Raw genomic sequence first — 27,458 nt, forward strand, 5'->3', positions numbered from 1 at the left:
TTAACAGCAGAATATGAAGAAGCGTTCAAACGTTGCTCAGTAACAAGTAAATGAAAGTTTTTAGTGCTTCCAGTGAAAGGAAACGATTCTTTTTCTAGTCCGGCTCAGAGTTTCCACTGAGGATAACCGACGTGAGTTTAAGAGATCAGCGATGACTGAGCACCGATTCAAGCCTGACAGCTCAGACATCTTGTTCTATACCGTTTTATCCATAGCCTCTCAATCCTAATGGGATCAATTATGGAAACGGGCCGCACGCTGTGTTTACTCATCAGGCGCCGGGCAGATTGTGCCTTTTCATTAAAGCTCTTCAGGAAGAAGCTTTACCTCGCGTACCAGATTCATCCCATCTCTGCACTCAGCCTACATCTCTCATTTTGTTGTGACTTTCACAACAAATCCCTAACGCAGCTGTTGTTGATAAATTCTGTGCAACAGGACATGGTATTAAAAATATGATAAATTCGATTATTTACACAGTTTTGTTTTAATACAGAATATATTCCAGTTATTAAAATGACTTCACGAGTATACTGCATGAGAAATGTAGGATTTGTGTGAAGTAATGCAAATATTTCTGATGAGACAAGCTGCTCGGAATCCACGGCAGCGCGATTCGCTGTCTGGACTGAGGCCCGGTTCGGTAATCTGCCAAAGGTTCTGGCACACACAGGTGTCATTTCAAGGAAGGTGGGCAGGTCAGCTCAGTTCACACTTATGTACTGTTACCTCCAATCCAGCAGCACAGGATGGTGCAGATTTAGGTGACATAATTGGCGAGTTGCAAATGCTTCTTAGTGACTAATTTAGACTTCTGCAGGGAATCTTTGTAGAGCAACGTAGCCTACGCAAGTGGCCGACGGCGACCCAGCTCTTTGTTGCGGTCAGGCAAACGTATTTTCTTCAGGTTTTTCCACTCTGTGTATTCCCTCACGTTCAGTTTGATAGCTTTGGCTATGTTCCCCCAGGAATTTGCTGACATCCATGAAATGTGGTGATTGTTATTCTCTCACTGATTAATTCAAAAACGGGAATCAAACGTAGGCCAATCACAAAAGTTGCGGCCTGTGTTATGAGATGTGTTGATACATTTCCAGGGAGGTGCACATCGGGTAACAGCGGAGGCTATGTGGCAGGGTATTAGAGGGGTTTGTGGTTACAACACACCTAGACATAGATTTGATACAAAGGTATTAACTGTGTGATGTAATGAGATCTTGTCTGGGAATCCTTCCATGTTCTTATTTTAATATGTGGCCAAATTCACATTTCACTCACTGCTTTATGTCCAACTTAAAAGAAACCCTTAAACTGATACTTGGGAATCTGCCATTATACATTTATTTTAATTTTGTTGAAAATTTTGTTGAAATTTTGTTGAAAATTCCCATTTAAAAAAACGAAATGACCCATTTGCCTTGTTACACTTGATTGTAAATTCAGATGAAACTGTGATTCAGATTCATTGTTATTTGATTATTCGTGTTAAAGCGTGCTGGAGAAAGTTATGGACATGCAGAGATTTTACAGCCGTCGCTGCAGAGTCATTTTACGACATGTTTCTCAATATCCACTTACACAGAAGTTCAGTAGGGTGTGTCATTCTGTGAAATGATGTGATGTAACCTGTTTTACAAAACTCTTAAGTGAAGACCAATCTTTTTTTTTTAAAGTCGCTTCTTTAATATTCAAATTCAGAGATATGTATGCGTCATACACCATAACACTGAGCCCTACAGTATACACATTCATTAACTGACTTCATTGTGATTATGTTAAAGCAGCTGGGATATAAATCCTCAGTGGAATGCTAATGGTCGCAGGTCAGTGCAGAGGATGACCGCAGCTTCCCCCCATTAAGCCCACACTATGACCCCATCTGCACCTTTTCAAATGGAGCAGGCTCCCTCAGAGTTCACGTCCCAAACCCGTCTACATGCCATTCATCTAACCTGGACTGGCTTTGCCTCCTTAATCTCCTCCTTTCATATTCCCTTACAATACCCAGGCCTCCCATTTAAGGCTCCCTCCATTTGAACGTGTCTCACCCCCTTCCTCCCTTCTTTGATGTGGAACTCTGGGAGATGATATACATGTCAATGGGCCTGCAGACAAAGGCCTTTTCACTCGGGCTGGCCTAAATCCTTCACCCTACTGGCCCACTGACATGCAGGTGGGAAGAGCGGAGAAAGGAGGACTCGTGTTTTTGGCCTTTTCCCCTCTGTGCTGTTTCTGTAGACGGTTCGCTGGAATTGTGTCCTGGATGGTCAGCGAGCCACGTTTGGACAGCCGTACAATGAAGTCAGCCAGTGTTGGCCAAGTGCTTCTGTGCTCTCGGGATTGTTCGGGTCTGCGCTGAACAAATGTGCTTCCTGTTGGATCAAATGGACAGTTTTAGAGCCTTGTGAGGCCAAATGTTCCCTTTGCTCTATGGCTCCATGCAAATACTGTGTGAGTGGACGGGGGATGTATAGAGGTGGGCTTGGAAGTGCTGACTTTTGAAACTTATTAGAGGGGCGATTGTAAGGAGAGAATAAAAGATGAAATCAACATTTTCACACAGTTTGTGCATTGCTGCTGCCCTCTGCTGGTGGCAGATATGAACTACAATGGTGGGAATGAATGGCACTTTTTTTTCCTGTACCCTCCATGTTTTAAAAAAAAAAAAGAAAAGAAAGAAAAATCTTTAAAAAATATGAGAACACTTTAAAAACACATCAAATCTCAATGGTAAAAAAATCATGCATGCATCATTGCAGCAACACAAAATGATACTATGGGCTCCCACGTGGATCCTAATGAGACAACGGCTCTTTTGAAAATCCAAACGGGAGTGCTAACATAGATGCTCATAGTCTCACTTAAAGATTCCATCAGTTTACACAGATCTGTCCCATTTGCTGATATTATTTCCTTTTTTAAATTTCCTTTCAGTTTCTCAGAACATGTGCTGATGTCTTCAGACTTCTTCCTTTCCTGGTGTTTATCATCGTTCCCTTCATGGAGTTCCTGCTTCCTGTAGCTCTGAAACTCTTCCCCAACATGCTGCCGTCCACCTTTGAGACACAGACAAAGAAGGTAAGTAGAAATGGGTGGTTGATTATTTATTTATTGTATTTATTTTTAGCTCCACGATGCTGGGTTTGCTAAATATTGTGATTGGAACTGTATGTCATATGTAGTTGTATTATTCAGGAATATTATACATGTACTTAAGTTGTTATTTAGATGGTTATCTAATCTAGACTATGACAGTAACAGTCTTAAATAGCCCTATATGACATTTTTATCACTTTGACCAATCTGTTGAGCTTGACCAGGTCTTGACTTGATATTTTAAGTCTTTATAAAGTAGTTTCTATATGTTGGCAATAGAAACCACTGGTAAGGATCACAGTGTCTAAGTTATGAGACAATTTTCCCCTAATAAATCATTAGTTGACAGTGAACACCTGGGTGGATGTGAGCTACCTCTACAAAGTTTTATCACAATCCATTCAAAACTTTTCAAGCTTGTTCACAGACGGTAAAACCCACACTTACAAAAACATGACCTCCTTGGTGGAGGTAACCTGCGTTCTGTCCTGTGTGATAAAGAAAACTTTTCTTTTAGAAGCTGGTTCCAGTCATCAAAATTGTATTTGACAAAAAAACGTTTGAAACAGTTTGTCTGCTGTGGATTCAACTATCCGTTCCAGCCTTGAACGCAAGCGGACTGTAGAGATTCAGACTGTGTTGGTCCTCATATGTCTCACCATCAGTGCTAACATCATTTGAGTGGGATTTACTGTAGTGCTTTTAAGCAAACTGAATTTGTAACCTCTTGCTTTTTAGGAGGAGAGGTTGAAAAAGGAGCTGAGGGTCAAACTGGAGATGGCCAAGTTCTTGCAGGACACCATTGAGGAGATCGCTCTGAGGAATAAGGCAGCAAAAGGCGACGTGACGGAGGAATTCTCCACCTTCTTCCAAAAGGTCTGCTTTCTAACACCGAGCAGTGTGAAATGAGGAGAATAAAAAGCTCATTGCTGCTCTCTGGTGGTGAAAATATTAATTTATTTTTATTTAAAACAGAGTTGTGACCAGTTGATTACCATTAAGAGCGTTTATAGTGGAAATTTAAGTATTTCTTCCGTATTTTCTTGTTACTACATGCTTTCACTGACTATATTCATTTCATGGATTATTCTTTGCACGGGAGAACAGCAGTACATCTTTTGCATGTAAACCTGGTCTCATTTAAACTTTTTACAAGCCCTGATCTTCTCATTACTATAGATCCGGGACTCTGGGGAGCGTCCCAGTAATGAGCAGATCATAAAGTTCTCCAAACTGTTTGAGGACGAGCTGACGCTGGACAACCTGACTCGACCTCAGCTCGTGGCGCTCTGTCGTCTCCTGGAGCTCCAGTCAATTGGGACCAACAACTTCCTCCGCTTCCAGCTCATCATGAAGCTGAGGGCCATCCGCGCAGACGACAAGGTACGAATCTCTGTGGTTAAAAGGAAAAATAAACCTGTTGTTTTATGTCTGAGCACACGGCAGCACCCGGGTGAATGCAGCGACACTGGCCGCTGACTCTGTGTGACCTCTTCTCTGTGTTTATCAGCTGATAGCAGAGGAGGGGGTGGAAAGCCTGAATGTGAACGAAGTGCAGGCAGCGTGTCGTGTCAGAGGGATGAGATCTCTGGGAGTCACAGAAGAACGACTAAGAGAACAACTCGGCCAGGTAACGACAACAGCAGACAGATGGGGGCATTTTTCATTATTCACTGTAAAAATAAAGTAGAGGTTTGACCGTCTGGAGACTTCAGGAATGGCATCAGGGGTGAAACTCTTAAGATGTATGTTTGAGTGCATATTTGTAATAACCTCTGTAATGTTGTGTTTGACTCTGGTAGTGGTTGGAGCTGCATCTCAACCAGCAGATCCCCACCTCTCTGCTGCTTTTGTCTCGAGCCATGTACCTCCCAGATACCCTGTCTCCTGCAGACCAGCTGAAAACCACGCTGCAAACACTTCCTGAAATGGTGGTATGTAAACAGTACAGAGCTGGGATATAAAGTTGCAGGCAGTACTTTAAGCTCAACACGCAGCCTCGGTCAATACTGGAATACAGGCGAATATCCTGCCCTCTGCTTGCTTTTCCAGACCAAAGAGGCCCAGTTAATGGCGGCGGAGTTGGAGCTCTCCAAAGTGGATAACAAGACCAAACTGGAGACCATGCTTCAGGAGGAGGCAGCCATACGGCAGGACAACAAGGACCGAGAGATGGAGAGGCTGGCTGATGCTGCAGAGAAGGCTGCCAGGGTACTGACTCTGTATGATGTCTGTTCAGTGTTTAGGCCAGGTGCTATTTAAGTCTTTGATACCAGTGCCAACAAACTGACAGACTTTATGAGCCAGTTTAAGATAAAGTTATTATTACCAAAAGACCTTAAAAGAGTCTGACCAAGCCTTAGAGGCCATGCTTTTGCTACACAGTCGTGAGTTTTCAGGTAGAATGATGTGCTCTTTGTTTTTCATTGAAGCTTCAGCTTAGAGAAATCAAAAGGTTTCTGTAATATTCCACATGATTGGATTAACTCTAAATCTGCAACTTTCTCACAAGAAAAACTAACTGCCTAACCCTAACTACTGCAACAAGGACACATCTCCCTTAAAGCTGAAGGCTTCCTGCAGTCGTTTGCAGTGTTGTTTCTGTAGGTGTTGCTATAGGGTTTGAACCATGCTCTGTTTTCTGCAGGAGGGTGAACCAGAGCTTCAAGCAGAGAGGATGAAGCGCAGTGAGGCCGAGCCAGCTTCATCTAAAGCCGAAAAGGCAGCCGATTCAGAGACACTGAAGGACACCGCACCCATTATAGAGGGACTCAAGGTAAAGTTAGTAATAGATGATAACATTTATTTTATTTATTCTGTTACATGTTTAATATTTTTATGCATTTATATAATATTTGACTTAAAGTCAGAATTCTAATAAAGCTTTTCAGTTTAACCCTCTAAACCTGCCTCATGTGCTGCACACATCCAGTTTTCTACTACACGTAATATCATGTTGTATAGTTTCCTTTACCTGGAGCTTTAATTTCAGACAACAGAAGAGATTTGCATTGATTGTATCATATCCTGATGTTGTTGTTTTTTTTTTCACTCACTTGTTGCTGCCTTTTCATTCTGTACCATGCAGTTTGAGCAGTGGCAGAGGTTTCTGCGTTTCCAGGTTGGCTTTATTAACACCTCCTCCCAAATGGTCCCTGATACTTGTTCTATCCCTGAACCTATGGTGTCTGGTCTTCCTCTGAGCAGATCCAGATGTGGGTTAAACAGCACTAGCATGTTTTTTCCCCAAGACTGAGAACATAATCAGAGTTAGAGGAAGTACTGTCCATATTCACGACAACATTGATGCTGACATAAACCAGCAACTGCTTAGTGCTTGCAGATGAGAGCAACAACAGTGTAGCGAGGGCAGGTTCAGCTTTGGGATGAAAATCGTACAGATTCCAGTTTCAGACCTGTTATAAAGACTCGGAGGAAGTTGTATTTTCTGAATGTGAAATTTATTTTTTCTTTTCTTTTAAAAAAAAATTTAAAACAGCAAATACAAACGTCCATATATTTAGGCCAAATTGCGCTAATAACCTGTGGTGAGTATTTGTCTGCACTTTCTAACTTATAAAAATTCCCACTCATTACTTTTATTTTTGAAATTTCTTAAAGAGATGCTGTTTGGCCCACGTCTACACGGACCTCCCCTCGTCAGTCCTTCAAGCCGTGTAACATTTCCATCCTTAACTAAAAACCTTTGTAGTGCCACAGTTGTTTTTTTATGTGGAGTATCCCACTATGCCTGCCAGTTTCCCTCTTTTACCACTTATATTTAGTTGTTTTAGGGTTTGTTTTGTATCAAATCCACATGTTATACGTGCTAAGTGAAGACAGTGTTTGACCTGGTTCATGTAGTGGTATACACCCATCTTGCTCCCATCTACCACGTGGCTGTGGTAATAATTCACAATCTAAAAAAGTAACTTTTTTGTGAACTTCAGATTAGGTTGTCTTGATTTAAAAGAACATATGTTTATATTTTCTTCTTTTCTTTTTTTTTTTAATAACTTCCAGGCAGAGGAGATCACCAAGGAAGAGATTGACCTGCTGAGTGATGCCTGCTCAAAGCTGAAGGAGCAGAAGAAACTGCTGACTCTGGAGAAAGAGGAGCTGGAAGAGCTGAAGGATGATGTCCAGGAGTACAATGAGGTGCCTTCTTTTGGCTTCAATGGACAAATTTAATGATTTATTGCCAATCAGGCCTAATTTTTTTTAAGCAGTTTTACCTCAAAATGGAGTATTAATTTGTAATGCTCAAACTTCTTTGGCTTGTTTTATGTGGTTGTTTCGGCGTTTTTTTTGTGTGTGCAAAATTTGCATCTGTGCCCTGTTTTCCAGGATCTGGAGGAGATAAAAAAGGAGCTCTCCAAGACTGGTCAGGAGAAGGCCATAGAGGAGTCAAAGGCCAGCCAGCGGCTTTCTAAGAGGGTGAACCGTATGATCGGTCGCATTGACAAGATCATCCTGGAGCTGGAGAAGGACAAGGTCATCCTGGATGGACAGATGGACAGTGGATCCACCCCACCTGTTGGGTAAGAAAACAACAGCCATAACAGCTTCAGTGAGAGAAGCTGCCGTATAGCATTAGACAGAATTGGATCTGTCACGTGTAACTGCTTTCACTGGGGGACTCTTTGATTTCAGGGAACTTGGCGTCATGATAGTTTTGCCCTGCAGATGAATAATTCAACATCTAAGAAATTTATTTACCTGCTTTGTTACTAAGCACCCATTTTAAATTCCGGCTTAATGCCGAAGTTCAAAATAACAATTTTACTAATGACTAATACTTATGTTTTTTCAGTTTATTTATTTTGTTTCTATAATTGTTTTTCATTTTGGTGTCTTATTGTGCAGAACGCTCCCTCAGTCTTGTCCTCAGACGCCTCTACATGCTTTTACATGGTGGGCCACATACAGCCCACTTTGATCTTGATCCACGGTGTCTATTTTTTATTTTTTGTTACAGTAAACTCACTGTAAAAATCCAAAATTTCTATAGTACATAGTGAAAATGGTAACTTTGTGTCATTTCATGTTCATCTATCTCTGATTTACTGTAGTGTAGTATGAATGGCAGGGGGCGTGGTCTATATTAGTAGAAAATGCCGCAAAACTTGTGAAAATACAGTTAAACGTCCAAAATTTACCCCTCCCTTCACATTTTCCAGAGACCAGGGCCAGATTGGCGTCTTTGGTGGGCCGATTACATTTGACACCCTTGCTCTACATCATTAGTTCAGCCAGTATAGACTGGCAGCTGTGACACTTGCGTCAAATAACAACCATCCTGTTCCCTTTGACACATTTTGTCTTTCATTCAAATTCTTCTTGCTAACCTGAGTGCTAGCTTAATGCGCTACCTGAGTAAGCTAACACCTTGGTCACTGGCTCACATCTTCCTAACAGACTAGACTTTGCCATAGAGTTAGGCTTTGGAGCGTGTTAGCTGCCACCTCGTACCTAGCACAATAGCTAGCTGGCCAAGCTAATTGCATTATTGCCACATGGCTCAGTAGCATAAGCGCTAACCACTACACTAGCCAGATCACTCTAGCTCTCACCACAGCTGCCTGACCCAGTTTATCTATTTTAGGTTGCTCAGGTAGGCTGAATGAATGAGAAATGATTTAATTTGTTTTTAAAAAAGAGGGCTGCCCCTGCTGGAGTGTTGATAGAAGCTTCTAAGGACAATGCTGACCGAGCGTTCCCCACAGTGAGACGCCTCAATCGTATTAACAGCCAACCGGGCTTATGAAATGAATAACTTTAAGTTATTTATTCCCACTTGTGGTTTGGTTAAACAGATAAATCATAGTAAAATGTTATTTTACCATTCTATAGAAAGACTATAAGTCTTTCAGCTCTTCATCACTCTTTGAATATTTTATATTCAGAGCAAACAAAAGCTCTTGATACAACACAAAGATTGGCTACTGACATCTGTATCTATCCTTTTATATGCAAAATATCAGTTAGCGAGGCTAAAGTGATCAATGTGCTCCAACTGCTGTTGAACTAGACCGCTCTGATGGTTTTGCAGCTGCGTGTGTGTGCTAGTCTGTAAAAGCCATGAAGCTTTTAAAAGTGAGGGATCCACAAGCAACCTTTTAATGAAGAGCGCCGTTCGCGTTGGCTTGTGACTGCATAGACAGACTCACTGTTAGCATATATCTGATGGGATAGAGTACATCTTTCCTGTTTGTAAAAGTTAAACAAGTTGATTTTAGTAGAGTCCGCATCAGTTAAATCAAGCTAAACAAATTAAGCTGCACAGTCTGGCCTTTAGTACTTTGATCTTCTTCAGATTACATTTCCTTGATTTTTAAAGCAACACTTGTAACATGTTTATACTTTATATCAGCAGGTAAACACAATGACAACAGGATGAAAACATCAAAATGTTGATTATGGATCATTGACCCAAACGCTTCATGACATGTATCAGTGTATCTAACATAGCTTGTCTTTGTAATTGATAACTTTATCATCTTCATTGTCATCATCACCATCTTCATCATCATCATCATTAGTGTTACTGTAAAATGGTGGTGGAGATAACAAAGGGAACAAAAGGTTTCCCCCCCTCAAAAGTGAATAATACCTTTTTAATGTCGTTTTCAGTCGTTTTGACTAAATTGAGTCCCTAATTCATTTGAAATTTTACAGATTATTCTTTGCTAAATATAGCGGTGCCAAGAGGTAAGCAAAACTGGGGTAAACCGCCATTTGCTTGCTTGTAACATGCTAGCATGGTTTTTCAGATGCTGAAACGGTGCAATAAAGGATCAAACACTGCTCTCATCTTATTCTCAGCTTCCATTTCTGCTCGCTACATGTGGTTGCTGTGCTTCAGACGTGCTAAATGTTGTTTTTTTGTTTTCTTTTTTAACCTATTTAATGAATTAAATCACATTTAATTAAAATAAAATGATTGGAAATGTTTGATGTTTGTTCAGACTGTACGAAAGTCTCCGAAATCTTAAAAAAAAGGATGTATTGGACATTATTTGGCATGTAAGCTTCTGTTTCTATCATAGGGCAGCTTAAAGAAATTAGTTTAAAACAAATATGCTGCATTCAGCATGAATAAATGCGTTTAACTAAATCAAATTCAATTAATCCTGCCGTTATGACAAATTGCACCAAATTTTTTTGATTGGTGTGTTTTTTTTTTTTTTGCTGATTTTTTTTGGGAACCTTGAATGCAGCATGTTGACCCTAGACTTCTCCACCACATTTTACGTCCCGTCAAACCTGGTAACCGTTTCCTGTATACAGTCTGTTCTATACCTTTAGGGAGAACCTGGTCAGCATCGACGAGCTCATCAACATCATGCGACAGATCCAGAACATTCCCGAGCACAAGCTGCAGAGCATCGCCGAGGCTCTCGACGACAACAAGGACGGGAAGATTGACATCGACGACGTCATCAAAGTGAGTTGATCTGCTATGAGGAACATTGTTAGGGATGGGAAATGATAAGAATTTAGCAATTTCGATTTCATTATCAATATCATATCAATAATATTACATACATGCAAAATGCTGAGTGCTCAAATGTTTGCATGTTGGAGGTATGTCCCGTCTTTGTTGTGATCAGTGTTCATTACTCAAAAAGTAATTATTGCACAGAACACTTTTCTTTAAAGTAATGCAGTACGATACTGAACCACACCCAGGTTAAAGACACTCGTTACGTTCATGTCATGTTACTCTGTAAAATGATCTGAAACTGTCTCATAATTACTATTTAACAATATAAGCCTGCAGGCTAGAGTTCCAGATCCTAGTATAAACACAAAGCCAACAACACAAATACAAGATTAAAACCAACACAAAGAGACTTTAAAGCGATCGTCACGGTGATTCTACTGTAGACACATGAACAGGTAGAAACGGAGACTGCAGCCTGAATGCTCATCACTTTGTTACCTGTTGAAGTTCAGCTGATTTCACTTATTCATATAGCACATTTAAAAACAGAAAGTTTGCCCAAAGTGCTGTACAGAAACAAAGGGGTAAGAAAACAAGATAAAAAAAACACTGACACTCACATAAACGCATAATAAACATATCAACTCACACCAGTCTAAACGCTATAGAAAAAAGGTGAGTTTTCAAAATTTAAAAACAGGAAGCAAAGATGCCGGTCTAATATTTAAAGGCAGCGTATTCTAAAGTTTTGGAGCCATAATTGAAAAGGCTCGTTCTCCTCCATGTTTTAGCCTAGATTTTGGGACAACCAACAGCAGCTGGTCGGCTGACCTAAGGGTCCGGGAATATAAGGCTGAAGTAACTGGGAAAGGTATGGGGGGAGCAAGACCATTTATAAACCAGCGTTAGGAATTAATTCTGTCATGAAGCATGTGTTGGTAAAGTTGGTCCAACACTTTCTAATCATACAGGAGCAGTTTGTTGACAAACTGCATTTTTCAGCATTATCTAACACAGTGTAAGAACAACTGTACAGTACTCTGTTTTGGTAACTATTGTCCAGGATGTAAATATGTAAAAATTTTGTGTGTTTCTGTTCTGTGTCCTGTTTTTTGTTTTGTTTTTTTTCCTGCTGTTACAACCAAATTTCCCCATGTGGGACAATTAAAGGATTCTATTCTATTCCAAGCTAAATTGCTAAGAGATTATTGAATTAGCATTTTGGATCCATGGCCAGGTACAGTGGGGCAAAAAAGTATTTAGTCAGCCACCGATTGTGCAAGTTCCCCCACCTAAAATGATGACAGAGGTCAGTAATTTGCACCAGAGGTACACTTCAACTGTGAGAGACAGAATGTGAAAAAAAAAAATCCATGAATCCACATGGTAGGATTTGTAAAGAATTTATTCGTAAATCAGGGTGGAAAATAAGTATTTGGTCAATAACAAAAATACAACTCAATACTTTGTAACATAACCTTTGTTGGCAATAACAGAGGTCAAACGTTTACTATAGGTCTTTACCAGGTTTGCACACACAGTAGCTGGTATTTTGGCCCATTCCTCCATGCAGATCTTCTCGAGAGCAGTGATGTTTTGGGGCTGTCGCCGAGCAACACGGACTTTCAACTCCCGCCACAGATTTTCTATGGGGTTGAGGTCTGGAGACTGGCTAGGCCACTCCAGGACTTTCAAATGCTTCTTACGGAGCCACTCCTTTGTTGCCCGGGCGGTGTGTTTTGGATCATTGTCATGTTGGAAGACCCAGCCTCGTTTCATCTTCAAAGTTCTCACTGATGGAAGGAGGTTTTGGCTCAAAATCTCACGATACATGGCCCCATTCATTCTGTCCTTAACACGGATCAGTCGTCCTGTCCCCTTGGCAGAAAAACAGCCCCATAGCATGATGTTTCCACCCCCATGCTTCACAGTAGGTATGGTGTTCTTGGGATGCAACTCAGTATTCTTCTTCCTCCAAACACGACGAGTTGAGTTTATACCAAAAAGTTCTACTTTGGTTTCATCTGACCACATGACATTCTCCCAATCCTCTGCTGTATCATCCATGTGCTCTCTGGCAAACTTCAGACGGGCCTGGACATGCACTGGCTTCAGCAGCGGAACACGTCTGGCACTGCGGGATTTGATTCCCTGCCGTTGTAGTGTGTTACTGATGGTGACCTTTGTTACTTTGGTCCCAGCTCTCTGCAGGTCATTCACCAGGTCCCCCCGTGTGGTTCTGGGATCTTTGCTCAACGTTCTCATGATCATTTTGACCCCACGGGATGAGATCTTGCGTGGAGCCCCAGATTGTGAGAGATCATCAGTGGTCCTGTATGTCTTCCATTTTCTGATGATTGCTCCCACAGTTGATTTTTTTCACACCAAGCTGCTTGCCTATTGTAGATTCACTCTTCCCAGTCTGGTGCAGGTCTACAATACTTTTCCTGGTGTCCTTCGAAAGCTCTTTGGTCTTGGCCATGGCGGAGTTTGGAGTCTGACTGTTTGAGGCTGTGGACAGGTGTCTTTTATACAGATGATGAGTTCAAACAGGTGCCATTCATACAGGTAACGAGTGGGGGACAGAAAAGCTTCTTACAGAAGACGTTACAGGTCTGTGAGAGCCAGAGATTTTCCATGTTTGAGGTGACCAAATACTTATTTTCCACCCTAATTTACGAATAAATTCTTTAAAAATCCTACCATGTGAATTCATGGATTTTTTTTTTTCACATTCTGTCTCTCACAGTTGAAGTGTACCTCTGGTGCAAATTACTGACCTCTGTCATCATTTTAAGTGGGGGAACTTGCACAATCGGTGGCTGACTAAATACTTTTTTGCCCCACTGTAGCTCCCTGATCAGTCCTTAAGCGCAGGTGTGATCGACTTTGATCACTGGCAGGAGGAAAATGGGTCATCATCGATCCGAATTTGGCCTTGGAGCTGCTATCCAGCATGCCACAAGGAACTGCAGTTTTTATAAAAAATAAACAAACAAACAAAAAAGATTAATCTGATTCATAAATTATACCAACCTCTAGTGGCCATTTGAAGAACTGCACTCTTTGGTATCTACTGTTGGCTTGATTTTTCAGCGCCTGCAGTTTCTGTTTGGAGGGATTTTATTTATTTTTTAACATCACTGTGGTCATGTTGCCAACTTGACTGCCAAATACATGTGTTTTATACACCGTTTTTACTTTTGCTTTTAAAAAACATACCACAGTCTTAATGTGTTTCTAGAGGTTTGATATGCTTTAAAATGAACAAACTCAAAGAGTCTCGCTTGTTAAAAACATTTTAAATGTATGGCATGTTTATGTTTAACCTAAAATATCTCCAGCCCATTTCATCATACAAGCCTTTAAAAGATGTAATGGAAACTAATGGGAGGCTATAAACCAGGACAGAATGGAGGCGTCCAAAATAGTGTCAACACACAAAAACATAGTATCCTGTAATTTCTACATCCAAAATACTTCGCTTTGTTTGAGTCTCACCAAAACATTCTGGTCTTTCCCATAAGTACAATAGCGCTTTATAAGCATCATCAAAAGTTGAGGGTATTGTTATGTGCATGTATATCCTCCACGTGTCTTCAATTGTCTTCTATTCTGTGGTTTTAAACAAAAAATGTTTGTTTTTTTTCAGGTAGTGGAACTGATCGACAAGGAGGACATCGACATCTCCACCTCACAGGTGGCCGACATCATGGTGATGCTTCAGAAAGAGGAGAAGCTGATGGGGAAGGAAAAGGCCAAAGAGAAGGCAGAGAAGGAACAGGCAGCCACACTCAAAAGTTAACTCATTTTGCTTCAGAGACACGAGTGTTTGTAAAAAATGAGCACTCTCCATTGTGACTGGTATCTGGTCATAGAGGACTCTGGACACCAGGTTGATCTGGAGAGGTCGAGAACCGCAAGGTAACAGCTGCCTTCTTCTGAAAATGTCATTCTGCTACAAATTGAGCTCCTAAAAATAAAAAATAAGAAATCTTCAGAGAAGGCTTGTTGCCTTTTTAAAATGTACAAATTCAACAAGAAACTAAATTTCTGTCATGTTAAAAAATTAAGTAAGATGTGTGGTAGTTTTACTTCAGTATTTATCAGTGCAGGGAGCACAGTGACATGGAATTGAAAGCTAATCGGAAAAATGGTTTGGGAAATGTGTTATCAGACGTGTTATTTAAAGTTGTAGGTGAACCGTCTTGCCTTTCAGTTCGTTCATGTCATCATCTCGGAGAAATGAGCGATCATTTCCGAACTTTGCACAGTCAACATTGTCATTTCTGTCATTCCGCTCACTTTATTTCCTCTTATATTTTATTTATCCACCTCATACCTGTTTGTAAAGTTTTTTTTAAGTTGTACTTGGGCAGGTAGCTTATCGCTGGCTATAACGGTGGCTGCAACCAAAGATGTTATTGGTATTGGAAACAACACAAAAATACTCAAAACATGTTGAAATTACAGGTTAAAAACAATCCATTTTAAAAAGGGGCTTCTAGCGATTATATGCTAAAAACTATTTAGGTTTTTCTTAGATAGGACATCAAACTTTTTCCATGAAAACCAAAACTATAGTACTGCAATTTCTTTACATTTTGCACTCACAAATGGGGAAAAAGTACATTTAGTGCAGCTCTTCATAGATCTTCACTCGTAGCTCTTTATTTAATGCCAAAGTTGCACTGAGATGCATTAATAGCACATTCGAGGTACTCCTAAAGTCATCAGACAAAACAGCAAAGATGGATTTAAACTGTGTAGGATCAGTGTAGGGACAGAAGCCACCAATTAAATGCGTCTGATGCTGCCGTGACAAGTCAGTTGGGCTGTCCCCGAATGGTCCTTCGTTGGGTTCGTGTTCGCCCTTCAGTTTGGATATTGAGATGTTGTTGTTGTTGTAGCGTTTTAGCAGCTATAATGTTTTGCTTGTTCGCTCTCTCAGAGCAGCCTTCGTTATCCGTCGCTAAGGCTTTAAATGTTCCTTGTTGATTTCTACCGAAGCACGCAAACCCAACAAACGATACTGGGGACGGCAAAGTTTAGGAAAGTAAGAGATTCATTTTGCAGTAATTAGTCTGGAAATCGTCCGCTCAGGCGATAGATGAGTTCATGAGTTGTGTCGTAGTTGTCATCGTTTAAATGCAAAGTGGCCTTCTTATCACACAAATTTTATGGTTCTTATAACACTGCATATTTATTTCTGAGGATTTTTAAGAATTTAACGGAGTTGTGACGTTTTCGATTTGCATAATAATTTAATTCTGAACAAATTTGGATGAATTTAAAATTTTAGTCCTGTCTTTTTTTCCTTTTTTGTTCTTTGCACTGTAGCCATGAATGTACGTAGTATGTAAACAAGATTCCTCAGGGCTGTGTGATGATTTTAGATGATTAAATATGTCCTGCTACCTATCCACATATCCCATTCTGTGTTCACACTGCATCAGCTTTTCAATGAAATTTGAAACGATGCTAACTGCACATTTCGATCAGGGGTGCAGTTAATTATTATTTTGCTTATTGGTGCTTCCTAAAAACTTAAAATAGAGTGAGGAAAATGCCCCCTAGAAGACTCCAACCTCATGTTTCCAGTTCGCTAATCCCTCTAATAAATGAATGGAAAACAAATATGTATAATAATGACATTTGATTCCCTAACCATTAATGGTGCTGACAGTATTTGATAAATATTTTTTTTCTGTCTAATTATCATTATTATGCAGCATTTTGAAGACACGTTGACATTTCTGACATCTAAATGATGTGAAATGTAATCTTAATGAACTGATTCATGGGGGAAAAGGGATCAAATAGAAGAATTTCAGACAGATGTATCTAATAACCTCAGATAAAAACTCTTGGTAGTGATGAAATCCAAAAATCTGATTGCTTCTTTGACCGCTGGTGAATTTCTCACATAACTGGCTTCCTGTCCAGCCACACGCGGGTGCCGCGTGAACCCACCGTAACGCCTCCAGCCGCCTCTGTCTGATGAGCTGACCTAGTTTACGGTCTTTGCCGCCGCTCTGGTGTTCCTCCTGCATAATCAGAGAAGAACTCGGGTGTAAACGAGGGTGACGGAGTGGTACTTAAGATAATGCTGAGTGGACAACGCTTCATTTAATCCATTCCCAGAATCCGCCGTCCTACACGTGGAAGTTTAAGAGCTTGTTCATCTTCCATCGGGCATCGTCCCAGCTCGCATCCAGTGCTGCCTGGCGGAGCAAAGGCTCTGCTTCGCCTGGGACCAGTCAGACTGATGGGTGCGGGGTAAACACTCGTCCCATACATGGGCCAAAGCCAGCTCCACTAGAGGGTTGTGTTTAGGTTAGAGACGCTCCGGCGGGACATGGCACGCCGTGTGCTGCATAAATCCGCAGCCAGTGTAAACACTTTAAAAGAACGTTGTGACAACGTCTCGTTTACACTCGGCAGGAGAGCGTGGTGTTTGTGTCACCCCTCCCGCCTGACAAGGGTGAACTCTGAGGAGCACTTTGTATATCAGCACGACTGGCCCTGTTTGGGACAGAGGGTCAAAGGTCAGAGAAGGGGAAAGAGACTAATACCAGAGTGTAAGCCTGATGGAGATCAATACACAGGGTTCCTGTGCAGGTCCAGAAAGGGTTGAAATCGACAGGGACCTTTAATGCGTTGCAGTCATTGCTGAAATGCAAATTGATGTCAGTAATGTGCAGTTGCACAGAGCGCTCCTGAGAGCTTATTTTTTACCTTTAACATGATTTTTGCCATGTTTTACTAAATGCACGGAGCTTCAGTTTAGCCAAAGACACCCGACTAGTCAACAAGCAGATAATCAGCCACTTTTCCCTTTCTTTTGATGTGCAAACAGCTAAAAACAAACTGGTTCCACCTTCACCAGTTTGAAGATTTGATCATATTCTTTATACTCAATTGGAGCAAACTGGATATCTACCAGTCTAGCCAACTCTAAAATTCCAAGATGATGGAAAAGGGTGAAAAAATACATCTCAAAACCTACATATTACCACAAAATGATTGCAATATATGAAAACTGGTCAAAACTTCAAATAAATTCAAGAAAACTCAAACTTCCCTCAAACTAACACTTCCCCAAATGATTGTATGTCCTTGTCTGTGGCTGCTGTGCTGTTTAAACTGCAGTCTTTGAGAAAGAAGGAGGTGTAGAGATACAGTTGGCAGCGAAAGCAGTTTGACTCGAGGCTTGTGTCAGCAAATTTTCATTGCCAACCAAGCCGAGGCTCATTTCTTACCTTTTATTCCTTCATTTAGTTCCCTCATGATATTTTAGAAGAAAGTGACTCAGGAGAAATAAAAAGGTGAGCCGATTTTTAGCACACTGTCACTAACGTTGACTGTTCTCTGCACAGTATTGCCACAGTGTAAATGCACTATTCGTTTTTTTTTTTAAAGCAGTTGGTATGTGTTGACTGGCCGTCTCTGTGTGAATGTCTACAATACAAACCGTCCTCTCAGACTCCTGCTCAGTTGTGGGTGTTGGGTTTAGAAGAACAAACAAAGGACAATTTTTTTCTTTTCTCCCATTTTGAGGTGGAACAAGTGGCTTCAGCTTGTTAGCAGTATGCTGTAAATCTTTAATTTAAAGTCATCCGAGCTGATGAACTGGGAAGCCGACCTTAAACCTTAATGACTGAACGCTTGCTCTTTAGCCTAAGCTGATTCCACCAGTTTAGTTTTTCTTGTCAATTTCTGACAAAAATCTACATATTTTGTGCTATCAGGTAGAGTAGCTAAAAAGCATTGTGGACTTGGCTTCTTTTGATGATATAATCGTATTACTCTTCCTGTTTGGGGTTTGATGAGCTTGTAGTAACACCTCCCCCCACTTCTTTTTTTGCACCAGTCTTTTTTTTAATTATTAGCGATATGCTGCTTTTTGTAAATTATAATCGAGTTTTCTCTTGTGCTGGATGTAAGAGTACAGTCTGTGTAAAGAGGGAAAGGGCAGCTGAAATGGGTAAAGCAGTGGGGATGTGCTCTGTCTGTATTTTCGGTTAAAAAGTAGAAAACGTGTTTCACTATATTTTAAATCATAGTGCAGCCAGACCCATTAACCCGGTAAAGACTGAACCTTGAAGTAGTTGCCAGAAACTTCTGGTATAAGGGTTAGGGTTGTAATAAAGCTAAACTCGCATATGAGTTTTAATTTGTATCAATCATGAATTTATTTAAGTTTTTTGGGTGGAAAAAAATCGCACTGATGATGTCGAGGGTTAAAAATTGTTCTAAAGCTGTGTTCAAGAAGAAGCCGGAGTGCCTCCCCTTTTAAGATCAAACTTTATTGATAATTTATTGATATTGATATTGCTTTGGGATCGTTTGTGTCCGAAACGGCAATCTTTCAGCACAGACTCTAACTGAGGATGCCAAGGCAAATTCACAGCTTTGTCGCCTCCAAAATGCACTTTGGCTTCTTTCTGAACACACAGACACACAAAAAAACCAAGTCCAAAATTCATCTTCGATGTGTTTTAAAGCATCAGAAAGGCCACAATCTGCTTACACGATATTAAACCTCAGAGAGGGGAAAAAAACAAAACCCAAAGAACTTTATGAAATCTAGTTGTAAAAAAGAAAACCAAATAAAAAAGACAGAAATCAGAGACGTTGCAGTAAAATTGCAGTGTAAAATCTTACCCGGTGACACGGTGTTTTTGATATGTTAAAGATAATCCACGTATAGCCTGCTGCAGTTTGCTTGAAAACATTTCTGTTATTTATTTATTGAATCAAAGTTTCCTTTTTTTCACGACTGGGTATTTGATTTTAGTTGAATTTCAAATGTATGACAACACTTTGTAACTGAGATCTTGTGTTTATGTAAAGAATGAATCACAAGTTTTGAATAAATTATGATTTCTCATTTTTGTTTGATTTCTTTATTGTTTCGTTTTACATCTCATTATCTTTTCTAAGTCATCCACACCAACATGTTAGCCATTGTGTGTCATCTGTAAAGCTCGGTGAAGCCTTTTTTTGTTATTTCTCACCCCAAACCATCATGTTATATACATTTATTTTAAAGGGATTTTAGACTGAGCCACATGTTCTCATGTGAAATCTTATTTTTACTTGCAAGATCTGAAATATAACCTTGAGTTCTGTATCATTTAATGCTAAGCTATGCACTTATACTGTTAGCTTTTATCTTTGCAGTCAGCCCCATTTTATTCAGAGCGTGATGGTGAAATCCCAACACTGCAACCCGAGCTACATTATCATAACGAGCCAGTTAAAGAAAATATGTCCAGTGAGTTACGTCAGAGGTCGCACATGTCCGTCCTGTGACCGTGGCTTATGCAGTATGGCCTACAGAGAAACACAAATCTGGACATTGTGTGTATTTTTGTACAGACTTTCTGGGAGTGGGTTGCTCTCTATCTTGTGGATGCTTTCAGCATTGGTTTCATTCCCCAGGCTGTGATCTCTGATATTATAAATGACTAAAGCCCAGGGCAAATGTGTGGTAATTTGCTGTGAATTTCCCATTACAATCTGCATGTCGAAGTGTTAGGGAAACACCCTGGATTTGGTGTCACCTCTGTGGTGACAGGCTGTTTAGTGCTGAGACACTTCCTGACCTCGCTGTGAGCTCGTCCAGGCGCTGTGACAGATTTCAGATTGGCTTTATTTAACTGTGCACTTCAGAGAAAGGTTTGAAAAGCGGGATGAGCGGTATCCAATGAGAGGGCAACAGGATAATTGTGGCAGGGAAGAAGGGAGGCACTTGACACACATAGAGTCAGTACAGTTCACCATGTTCCACAGGAGCAATAAGGCCGTTCTAATCCCCTACCTTATTAAAGCTTTCTTGTTTGCATTCAATTTAGAAAAGAAGAAAACCTACTTTAAGTACTTGAGTGCAGCTTAATTCACGGTGAGACTTTATAGATAGCAGCTGATGTAACAGCGCTACAACTGTTACTTTACAGACTGGCAGCTCTATCGACGGTTTATAAGCATAAATTGTATTAAAATACTATAAATCTCTAAGTATAAAAACTCTAATGCTGCTGTATTTAACATTTTAACAAACTTTTAACAAAATCAGGTCTACGGCAAAAATGCTTTTAAAAATAAATCTAGTCAGACTTTATAATAATACCGGAGAATGAAACACATTTCGACTTTTACATTTAGGTATCGTGATCAGATGGCCACTTTAAATAGTCACCCTATTTTGGTGAAAGGCTTAAATGAAATAAGAAAAGTAACATTTCAAATCTTATATCAACTCTCTTTGACCTTGGATTTGACCTTCCTAATAGCAGGGACATGTTGAAATACTGCGACTCATGCAGCCTGCACCGGTGAAATGCATAGAGTATAACCTTTGCCTTTCCTCTCCGCTGTTAAACAATTAAAGACGTTTGGTTGTGGAGACGTGTGTAGACAGACGTGTAGCTGAGTGATGAAACCGGCACGTCTACATGTCATTTAATGTTTCCTATTAAGTCTTACCTATACAGAGCTTTTTCTGATTATTTTTAACTGTTACATAACAAAGAATGGAGACATTTAAGACATAAGGTTATGAGTATGTATGAATAAAACTCATCTAAACAATGCAGTGAAGCGTAAAATGTTTTAAAACGAACGGAAATATCATGCAAACAGTAACCAATCAGCGACTTTAACTGTCATATGTGGATTCGGACCTTTTATCTCTGAAACAGGCAACTTGTGAACAGCTGATTAATGGCTGTAGTGGTTTCTGTGGCCCGTTGCGAGCCACGTGAACAATGAGATGCCGACTCTAGTAACAAAACACATAGAACAGCTTGCTGTTTATCTTTTTTTCTCAACCTTTTTAGCTGTTTTCAAAAATAACGGTACATTACAGTAGAAAATGTGTTTCTGATGGCGCGGTGTGACAAAAGTCCGTCCATCTCATCTAACACCACACTGTGTAGTCTAGGCTCCTTGTTTGACAGAAACATTTTCTATTTCATGCAGGAGGAGAGGATTTCTAGGCCGAACATGACTCCTCTAATTTGCTGCCCGGTTGCGATCCGAGTTGTGTCACAGACAAAATACGAGACAGTGCTCCACTTTAAATTAGTCGCAGAAAAATCCTCCAGCTGTGATGAAGAAGCTTTCAGGCACAGTCCAACAGTGACACGTATTTTTTCGTGTCACTGTTTTGTTCAAAAGAATTTTGCAATAGCATGTGTCTGAATATTTGATGTAAAACTGGGAATACTCGGGGCCCTATGCATCCAGTCCGGCTGCTTTATTCACATTCACATTGTTCCTCGGTGTATGACATGCTTTCGTGCAAGCTTTAAAATGCTGAAAATGAAACCCAGTCATGTGAAATGTGTGTGGCCCAATGTAAACACCTGCTAACGGAGCACTAAAACCAGAAGAGCTGAACTTGCTGAAAGCAACAGACACCCTGTAACAGTCAAGTTAAATGTTTTCCCTCTTTGTTCCTGTGCTCCGCTTCCATCCTTCATCACATCCCCGCGGAGAACAAAAGATATTTACACCTCAGTCGGTTCAGCAGGTAGGTGTCAGGAGTTTGTCTGGGCTGCCTGTCACGAAAAGGGGAAGCGCATCTCTAAACCAGCTCACGGCGACGGCGTTTCGGGCCTGCAGCCAGTAGCTGAAGAAATCGCATTGATCTCGGGAAGCGCGAGGTGTCTGCTTCAGGGCGTTTTTGTTTATGGAGGAACAATATTCTAATGAGGAGGTGTTGATTACAGAGGCGCCTGGGAGGTTTTGAGAGGCTTCAGCAACGCAAAGATGATGATGCTGACAGTTCTGTGCATGCAGTTTGTAATCGGGTTCATGGAGACAAAGACAAGACTGAATGCTACCGTGCAATGCTGAAACCGCCTGTTGCCCTCGGGATTGTTGAGCGTTGGCTGTAACACAGTACGGCCTTTTTTAATTTCAGTGGGAATGAGATCCAATGTGAGGGTTGTAAAATGAACAAGTTTGGAAAATGCATCTTTGGAATTCAGGGTGAAAGGCTAATGAGTATAAGCTACCTATTTCTGGGTCACTCTAGATTGCTGGGAGTGAATATCAGAGCTGTACAATGTTTGTATATGCTTTGCAAATAGACTATTTAGTTTTTATTTCATGTATAGAGTTAAATAATGTATATATAGATATATATAAGTTATTAATCCCAGAACGCTTGATTTTATCCCCCTCACAAACATTACTTCCAGGATGTTATTTAAGATGATCCACCTTTCCATCTGTTAGAGGGATTTGGGTGGTTGCCAGTTTGGTACCTGCTGCCGAAGGCTGCAAAATTAAACGCAGAAGCAGATCTCAAATGCTACGATCAGCTGTATGAAAATAACAGACTTGAGAGTTTCCATGAAGTGTGCACTTAAAACAGTTGATGGCTCATTTTGAGGTCTTAACTGCAGTATGAGCTGTGTTCTTTAACACGTGGTTTAAATGTAAATATGTCACGTGGCAGTAGCTGATCCCTGACTGTCGTACCTGAGCGCGGTTTGTAAACGCAGCTTTGTGAGGAATCCTCCTGTTGTGTTGGATCTGCTGCTGAAAAACTGTCATCCTGTATATTTCACGCTCTCCTCACAGCTCCCGCAGCGAGCTGTGAGATTTTCTCAAATATGTGATCTGACTGGGCCAGTCTGACTCTGGGGAGGGAAAAAAACATTCAGCCGGGAATGTGTGGCACGCTTCGGCCCTTCATGTACTCTTAAAACAAGAGAAAGAGGAAGTGACTTGTTTATGACACGCAGATGATGTCTTTTCGTCTCTTCACAGGTGCTTCATGCTGCTGTACTGTAACATTTTTATTTATTTCTTTTTAAGCTTTGGGTCTCCCACAGCAAAGGCTTAGTTCATTAATGACCGTGTCTAAAAATCAGTGCCTGTTTACATATGTATCTCCTGGAAAACTGCAGTTATTAAAACAATCAAACAATCTCCTTACAGTATAATGACTCTGACATTTTGGATTGAAGTACATTGCCTGTTTATGCAACTTACTTCAACTGTAGGATTTACGCCCACCTGGTGAAATAAAGTAAGATGTATCTCTATTTTTAGCTCAGTGTTTGGTCTCCACCACCTCCTTAGGGGGGAAAAAGTGTCTTTACCAGCTGTTTCTATACATTTCCAGTTAGTCTCAAAGCAGTTATAAATCACTGTTTTATAAAGCGACAGCTTTAAACTTTGATTTTTTTAGTTTGGGCACAGAAAGAACTGGAGAGACTGCAGTTTGTGCTAAGTGTAGATGATAGCAAAGGTTTTGAAAGCTCATCTTTGGAGTTCGCCTTCAGTCAGCTATTATTTGACCGACTGTAGTTTTTTTTTCTTTTCTTTTAACCTCATGTTGCTTTGAAAACACTCAAAGTTAACATGTCAAGAAACTGCAGACAAAAAAACAACACCTCACAAACCACAGTGGTGCTAAATGTTAATGTAACACCTGGCAGGTGAGGTCTATGAAAACTTCCTGTTATGTCACACACTAAGAAAATCTGCTGTTACATGGTTACCTTTTAGTTCACAAATATGAACATAAAGATGCAAAGAAAAAAAAGTACAAACCCTGATATACTCAGTTACTCTGATGACCTCTGAATTGCTTTTGTATCATTTTCAGAGTTCTGCATTATGCTTCAGCAAATTATTTGCTTTGGGTTTCATCATTTTCCTGTGGTTGTAGTTCAAAGCCATTCATTTAAAGATTCATGGTCACTGCTGTTATTCCATCAGTCACGACAGCTGAATGTTCAGTCTCTGTACAGAGGCTCCTGAACCGCTTTCGAAAGCTGGGAGAGGACATAAAGAGAAACAAGAACTCCCGCAGCTGCAAACAACCTGAAAGAAACGCTCACGTCACATTTTACACTGAGATGCTCATTTGTTGTGGAAGAAGTCGAAATACGCCGCAGTCAAAACATGAATGTTTATGGAATGAGAAACTGATCCCTGTTTAGGCTGAAAACTGTTTACTGCTGATAGCGAAACCGCACCGCTGCTTTGTAGTCTGACGTACTGCAAACTGCTCCTAAACGAAGCAGAGCTGACACATCTGCATTGTTCTGAAGGTGCTGTGATCACTTTGCTTGAAACTCACTGCAATAAATCTCTCATCACGTCTTCTGTCTGTGGTTCTGTCTTCTGTCTTACTGGATACAAACCATACTGATCAGAGCTCGTGACGTACAACTATTTCATGTTTAAAATATTTATTTAGTCTTTTAATTGTATGCAAATCAAATCACCATTTTAAAGTTTTATTCATTTTTTTTTTATTAATTAAAATCATGGACTTGATACCAGAAGAAAAAAACGCTTTTGTGCTAAATAGGTTTGGGGTGTCTTGCTCATTTCACAGGTTTTGCCACTCAGGTCTTTTGCAGTCTGGCCACCAGATGGCAGGGCGTGACAGTGTTTTGGTGGCCTGGATGAATAAATACCCCCACTGGAAACCCGTGACTGCTTGTGTTTTTGTGAGTCCTAAATGAGCAGAGTTGTGACTGAGAGCAAATAATTAAATAACGTAGGGTTAGGTGGGAGGGAAATCATTGTTGCCATGTAAGCTGCTGATCCCTTAAAAGAGCCAATGAGTCGACTTTTAAAGACTGTGATTGTGCAGCCTTTGTGGTTTCATTGCATTTTATTACAGGAAAAAAAAACTATAAAAGTGTTTGTTACTAATGTCCTTAGTAGCACAGCGATTAGGCAAAATAGAAAATGGGGGTTGAAAGTGTTGAAACTGAAATGTTGTTTTCTGAAGATGGTTTTAGATCACCTGAGAGACTGCTTGCCCTTCGTTGTTGTTGTTTTTAAGATGATTGTTATCCAGCAAAATTTTAAAGCCTTTTGTTCAACTAACATTTGTTTTTGTCATCGTTTTCTTATGAATTGCTCAAAGAAAAAGTAGTTGCATACATTCATGTCTATCAGAATTCATATTTAGTAGATTTAGATACAGATTTCTTTAATGACCAAACTACACTCAGTAGACACTTTTATAGTTACATCTACAGACACGGTCAAGATGACCTGCTAAAGTTAAAAGAGCATCAGATTTGCAAAGAAAGGTGATTTTAGTGTGGTTTTTGGTGCCAGATGGCCTGGGCTCAGTAAGTCAGACACTGGTGAAACTTACTGGGATTTCCCCACACCATCCGTGGAGTTCTGGAAATCAGGCAGATAGGCAGTTCTCTGGGTGAATGGGAGCAGCGAGTCAAATAACCACTTGTCATACAGACAGGGATAGCTTAGTAGGTAGCGTGGTCGCCCCATGATCGGTTCGAATCCACTGAACGGCTACCCTGAGGTACCCCTGAGCAAGGTACCGTCCCTACACACTGCTCCCGGGCGCCTTATTAGTGGCTGCCCACTGCTTTACTGAGTGAATGGATGAAATGCAGACAGAGTAATTTCCCCACAGGAATCAATAAAGTATGCATTGATGATTATTATTAAACCAGGGTATGCAGAAGAGTGTCTGTGATGATACAGTGTATCAGACATTTAAGCAGATTTGCTATAGCAGCACAAAATTGCACAATAGAAGACTGGAAAGATGTTCACTGGCCCGATGAGTCTCGATTTCTGCAGCAACATTCAGACGGTAGGATCAGAATTTGGCATAAACAACATGTAAGCATAGATCCATCGTGGTAAAAATACTCAGGCTGCTGCTGCTGGCAGTGCGATGGTGTGTGGGGCATTTACTTTGAGCATTTTGGGTTCCTTGCAACTAGCTGAACATTGTTCGAAAAGCACATCCTCATGTTATGTCACAAAGCTGAAATAATCTCAAGCTGGTTTCTGGGTTCACTGGACTCAAATGGCCTCCACAGCCACCAACGTCGGCTAAGTTTGAAATGGCGACTCAAGTGAGGACAGTACCGTGGTTCGTATACCTTAGTCCCACCCAGCACTTTATGACCCAACATCAGTCCTGGACCTCACAGCTTTTTTGTGCCTGAAAGGGACAAAATCTCTGCAGCTATAATCTGGAAAAAAGTTCGAACCGACTGGAGTAAAGACTGATATGGCAGCAAATTAATGCCATGGTTTTCAGATGAAATGTTGAAACAGTTGCATGTGGGTGTAATTTAATGGTGTCCACCTACTTTTTAAAAATATACTGTACATGATTAGGTAGTCCTGTAAAAGCAGAAGGTTTTGTTGTTGCCAGCTCTCTAGAAATAATTACAGTACCCAAGTAAATTTGAGGTATATGTTAATTTTACAGCTCTGGGCTGCTCTGTTGAATGGCTCAGTTAAGTTTTATGTGTGTGTTTGAGGGCACGCTGCACTGAGCTCAGAAGGAGAGCTAGAGAGTCTCCAGGCCTGTCTCCCCTCCAGACCAAACACACATCCATCTCCAGTGACCTCTGCGATCTGGCATCGAGTTAACCTTCACTCTGGCGTCCATAAACCGCCTGGCTCATCACAGAAGGCCACCCAGCGTCTGTGGTCACTCACAGGAATCAGTATTAGTGGGAGATGATGAACACGTCTAAGCAACAAACCTCGCAGTCAGAGAACGTACATACAGACTTTTCTTTTTAATATGCAACAAAAAGTCTCACAGCAGTGCTGCTCCTGTTCTCTGCCTGAGCTACATGGACAGAAGGGAGTTTTATTAAAGTTTTGTGCTGCATTCAGACTGGGAAACCACCATGACTGTTTCAAGTTGCAAATCAGTTCTGTTATGTTTTTAAGACTTGCATCAATTTCCTATTTTCTAATGTTAGTTAATGCTTAAATTACATCATCAAATTAGAGAAGATGTGACAGCTAACTTAACAGTTGAACTTTTCCTGTTGATTAAGTGTTGTATCCTTTACTTAAAAAAATAGTAAGAAGCGGAGGCAGCTGTAACCAAGGTGATAACAGCCATCCATCAATGCTTTGTCCTTAG

The 27,458-nt window shown here is 40.6% G+C and overlaps 1 protein-coding gene across 6 annotated transcripts in view; it reads left to right on the forward strand.

Moving 5' to 3' along the window:
• letm1 (leucine zipper-EF-hand containing transmembrane protein 1) overlaps positions 1 to 24,672 on the forward strand; it is a 31,778-nt gene extending 7,106 nt beyond the window's left edge. The window contains exons 4-15 of one of the 6 annotated variants that reach the window (XM_026151650.1): positions 2,935 to 3,078; positions 3,835 to 3,972; positions 4,276 to 4,479; positions 4,607 to 4,726; positions 4,899 to 5,030; positions 5,149 to 5,307; positions 5,744 to 5,872; positions 6,185 to 6,217; positions 7,120 to 7,254; positions 7,444 to 7,637; positions 10,387 to 10,543; positions 14,196 to 24,672. In XM_026151650.1, the coding sequence (XP_026007435.1) occupies positions 2,935 to 3,078; positions 3,835 to 3,972; positions 4,276 to 4,479; positions 4,607 to 4,726; positions 4,899 to 5,030; positions 5,149 to 5,307; positions 5,744 to 5,872; positions 6,185 to 6,217; positions 7,120 to 7,254; positions 7,444 to 7,637; positions 10,387 to 10,543; positions 14,196 to 14,348 (1,698 nt within the window). In that variant the 3' untranslated portion in view covers positions 14,349 to 24,672. Of the gene's footprint in view, positions 1 to 2,934; positions 3,079 to 3,834; positions 3,973 to 4,275; positions 4,480 to 4,606; positions 4,727 to 4,898; positions 5,031 to 5,148; positions 5,308 to 5,743; positions 5,873 to 6,184; positions 6,218 to 7,119; positions 7,255 to 7,443; positions 7,638 to 9,774; positions 9,995 to 10,386; positions 10,544 to 14,195 lie in introns of those variants that run through there. The other 5 variants (XM_026151651.1, XM_026151654.1, XM_026151652.1 and 2 more) reach the window with 5 other exon arrangements.
• The last annotated feature ends 2,786 nt before the right edge of the window (positions 24,673 to 27,458 follow it).

The sequence above is a fragment of the Astatotilapia calliptera genome, chromosome 19 (assembly GCF_900246225.1).
Source record: "Astatotilapia calliptera chromosome 19, fAstCal1.2, whole genome shotgun sequence".
NCBI lineage: Eukaryota > Metazoa > Chordata > Actinopteri > Cichliformes > Cichlidae > Astatotilapia > Astatotilapia calliptera.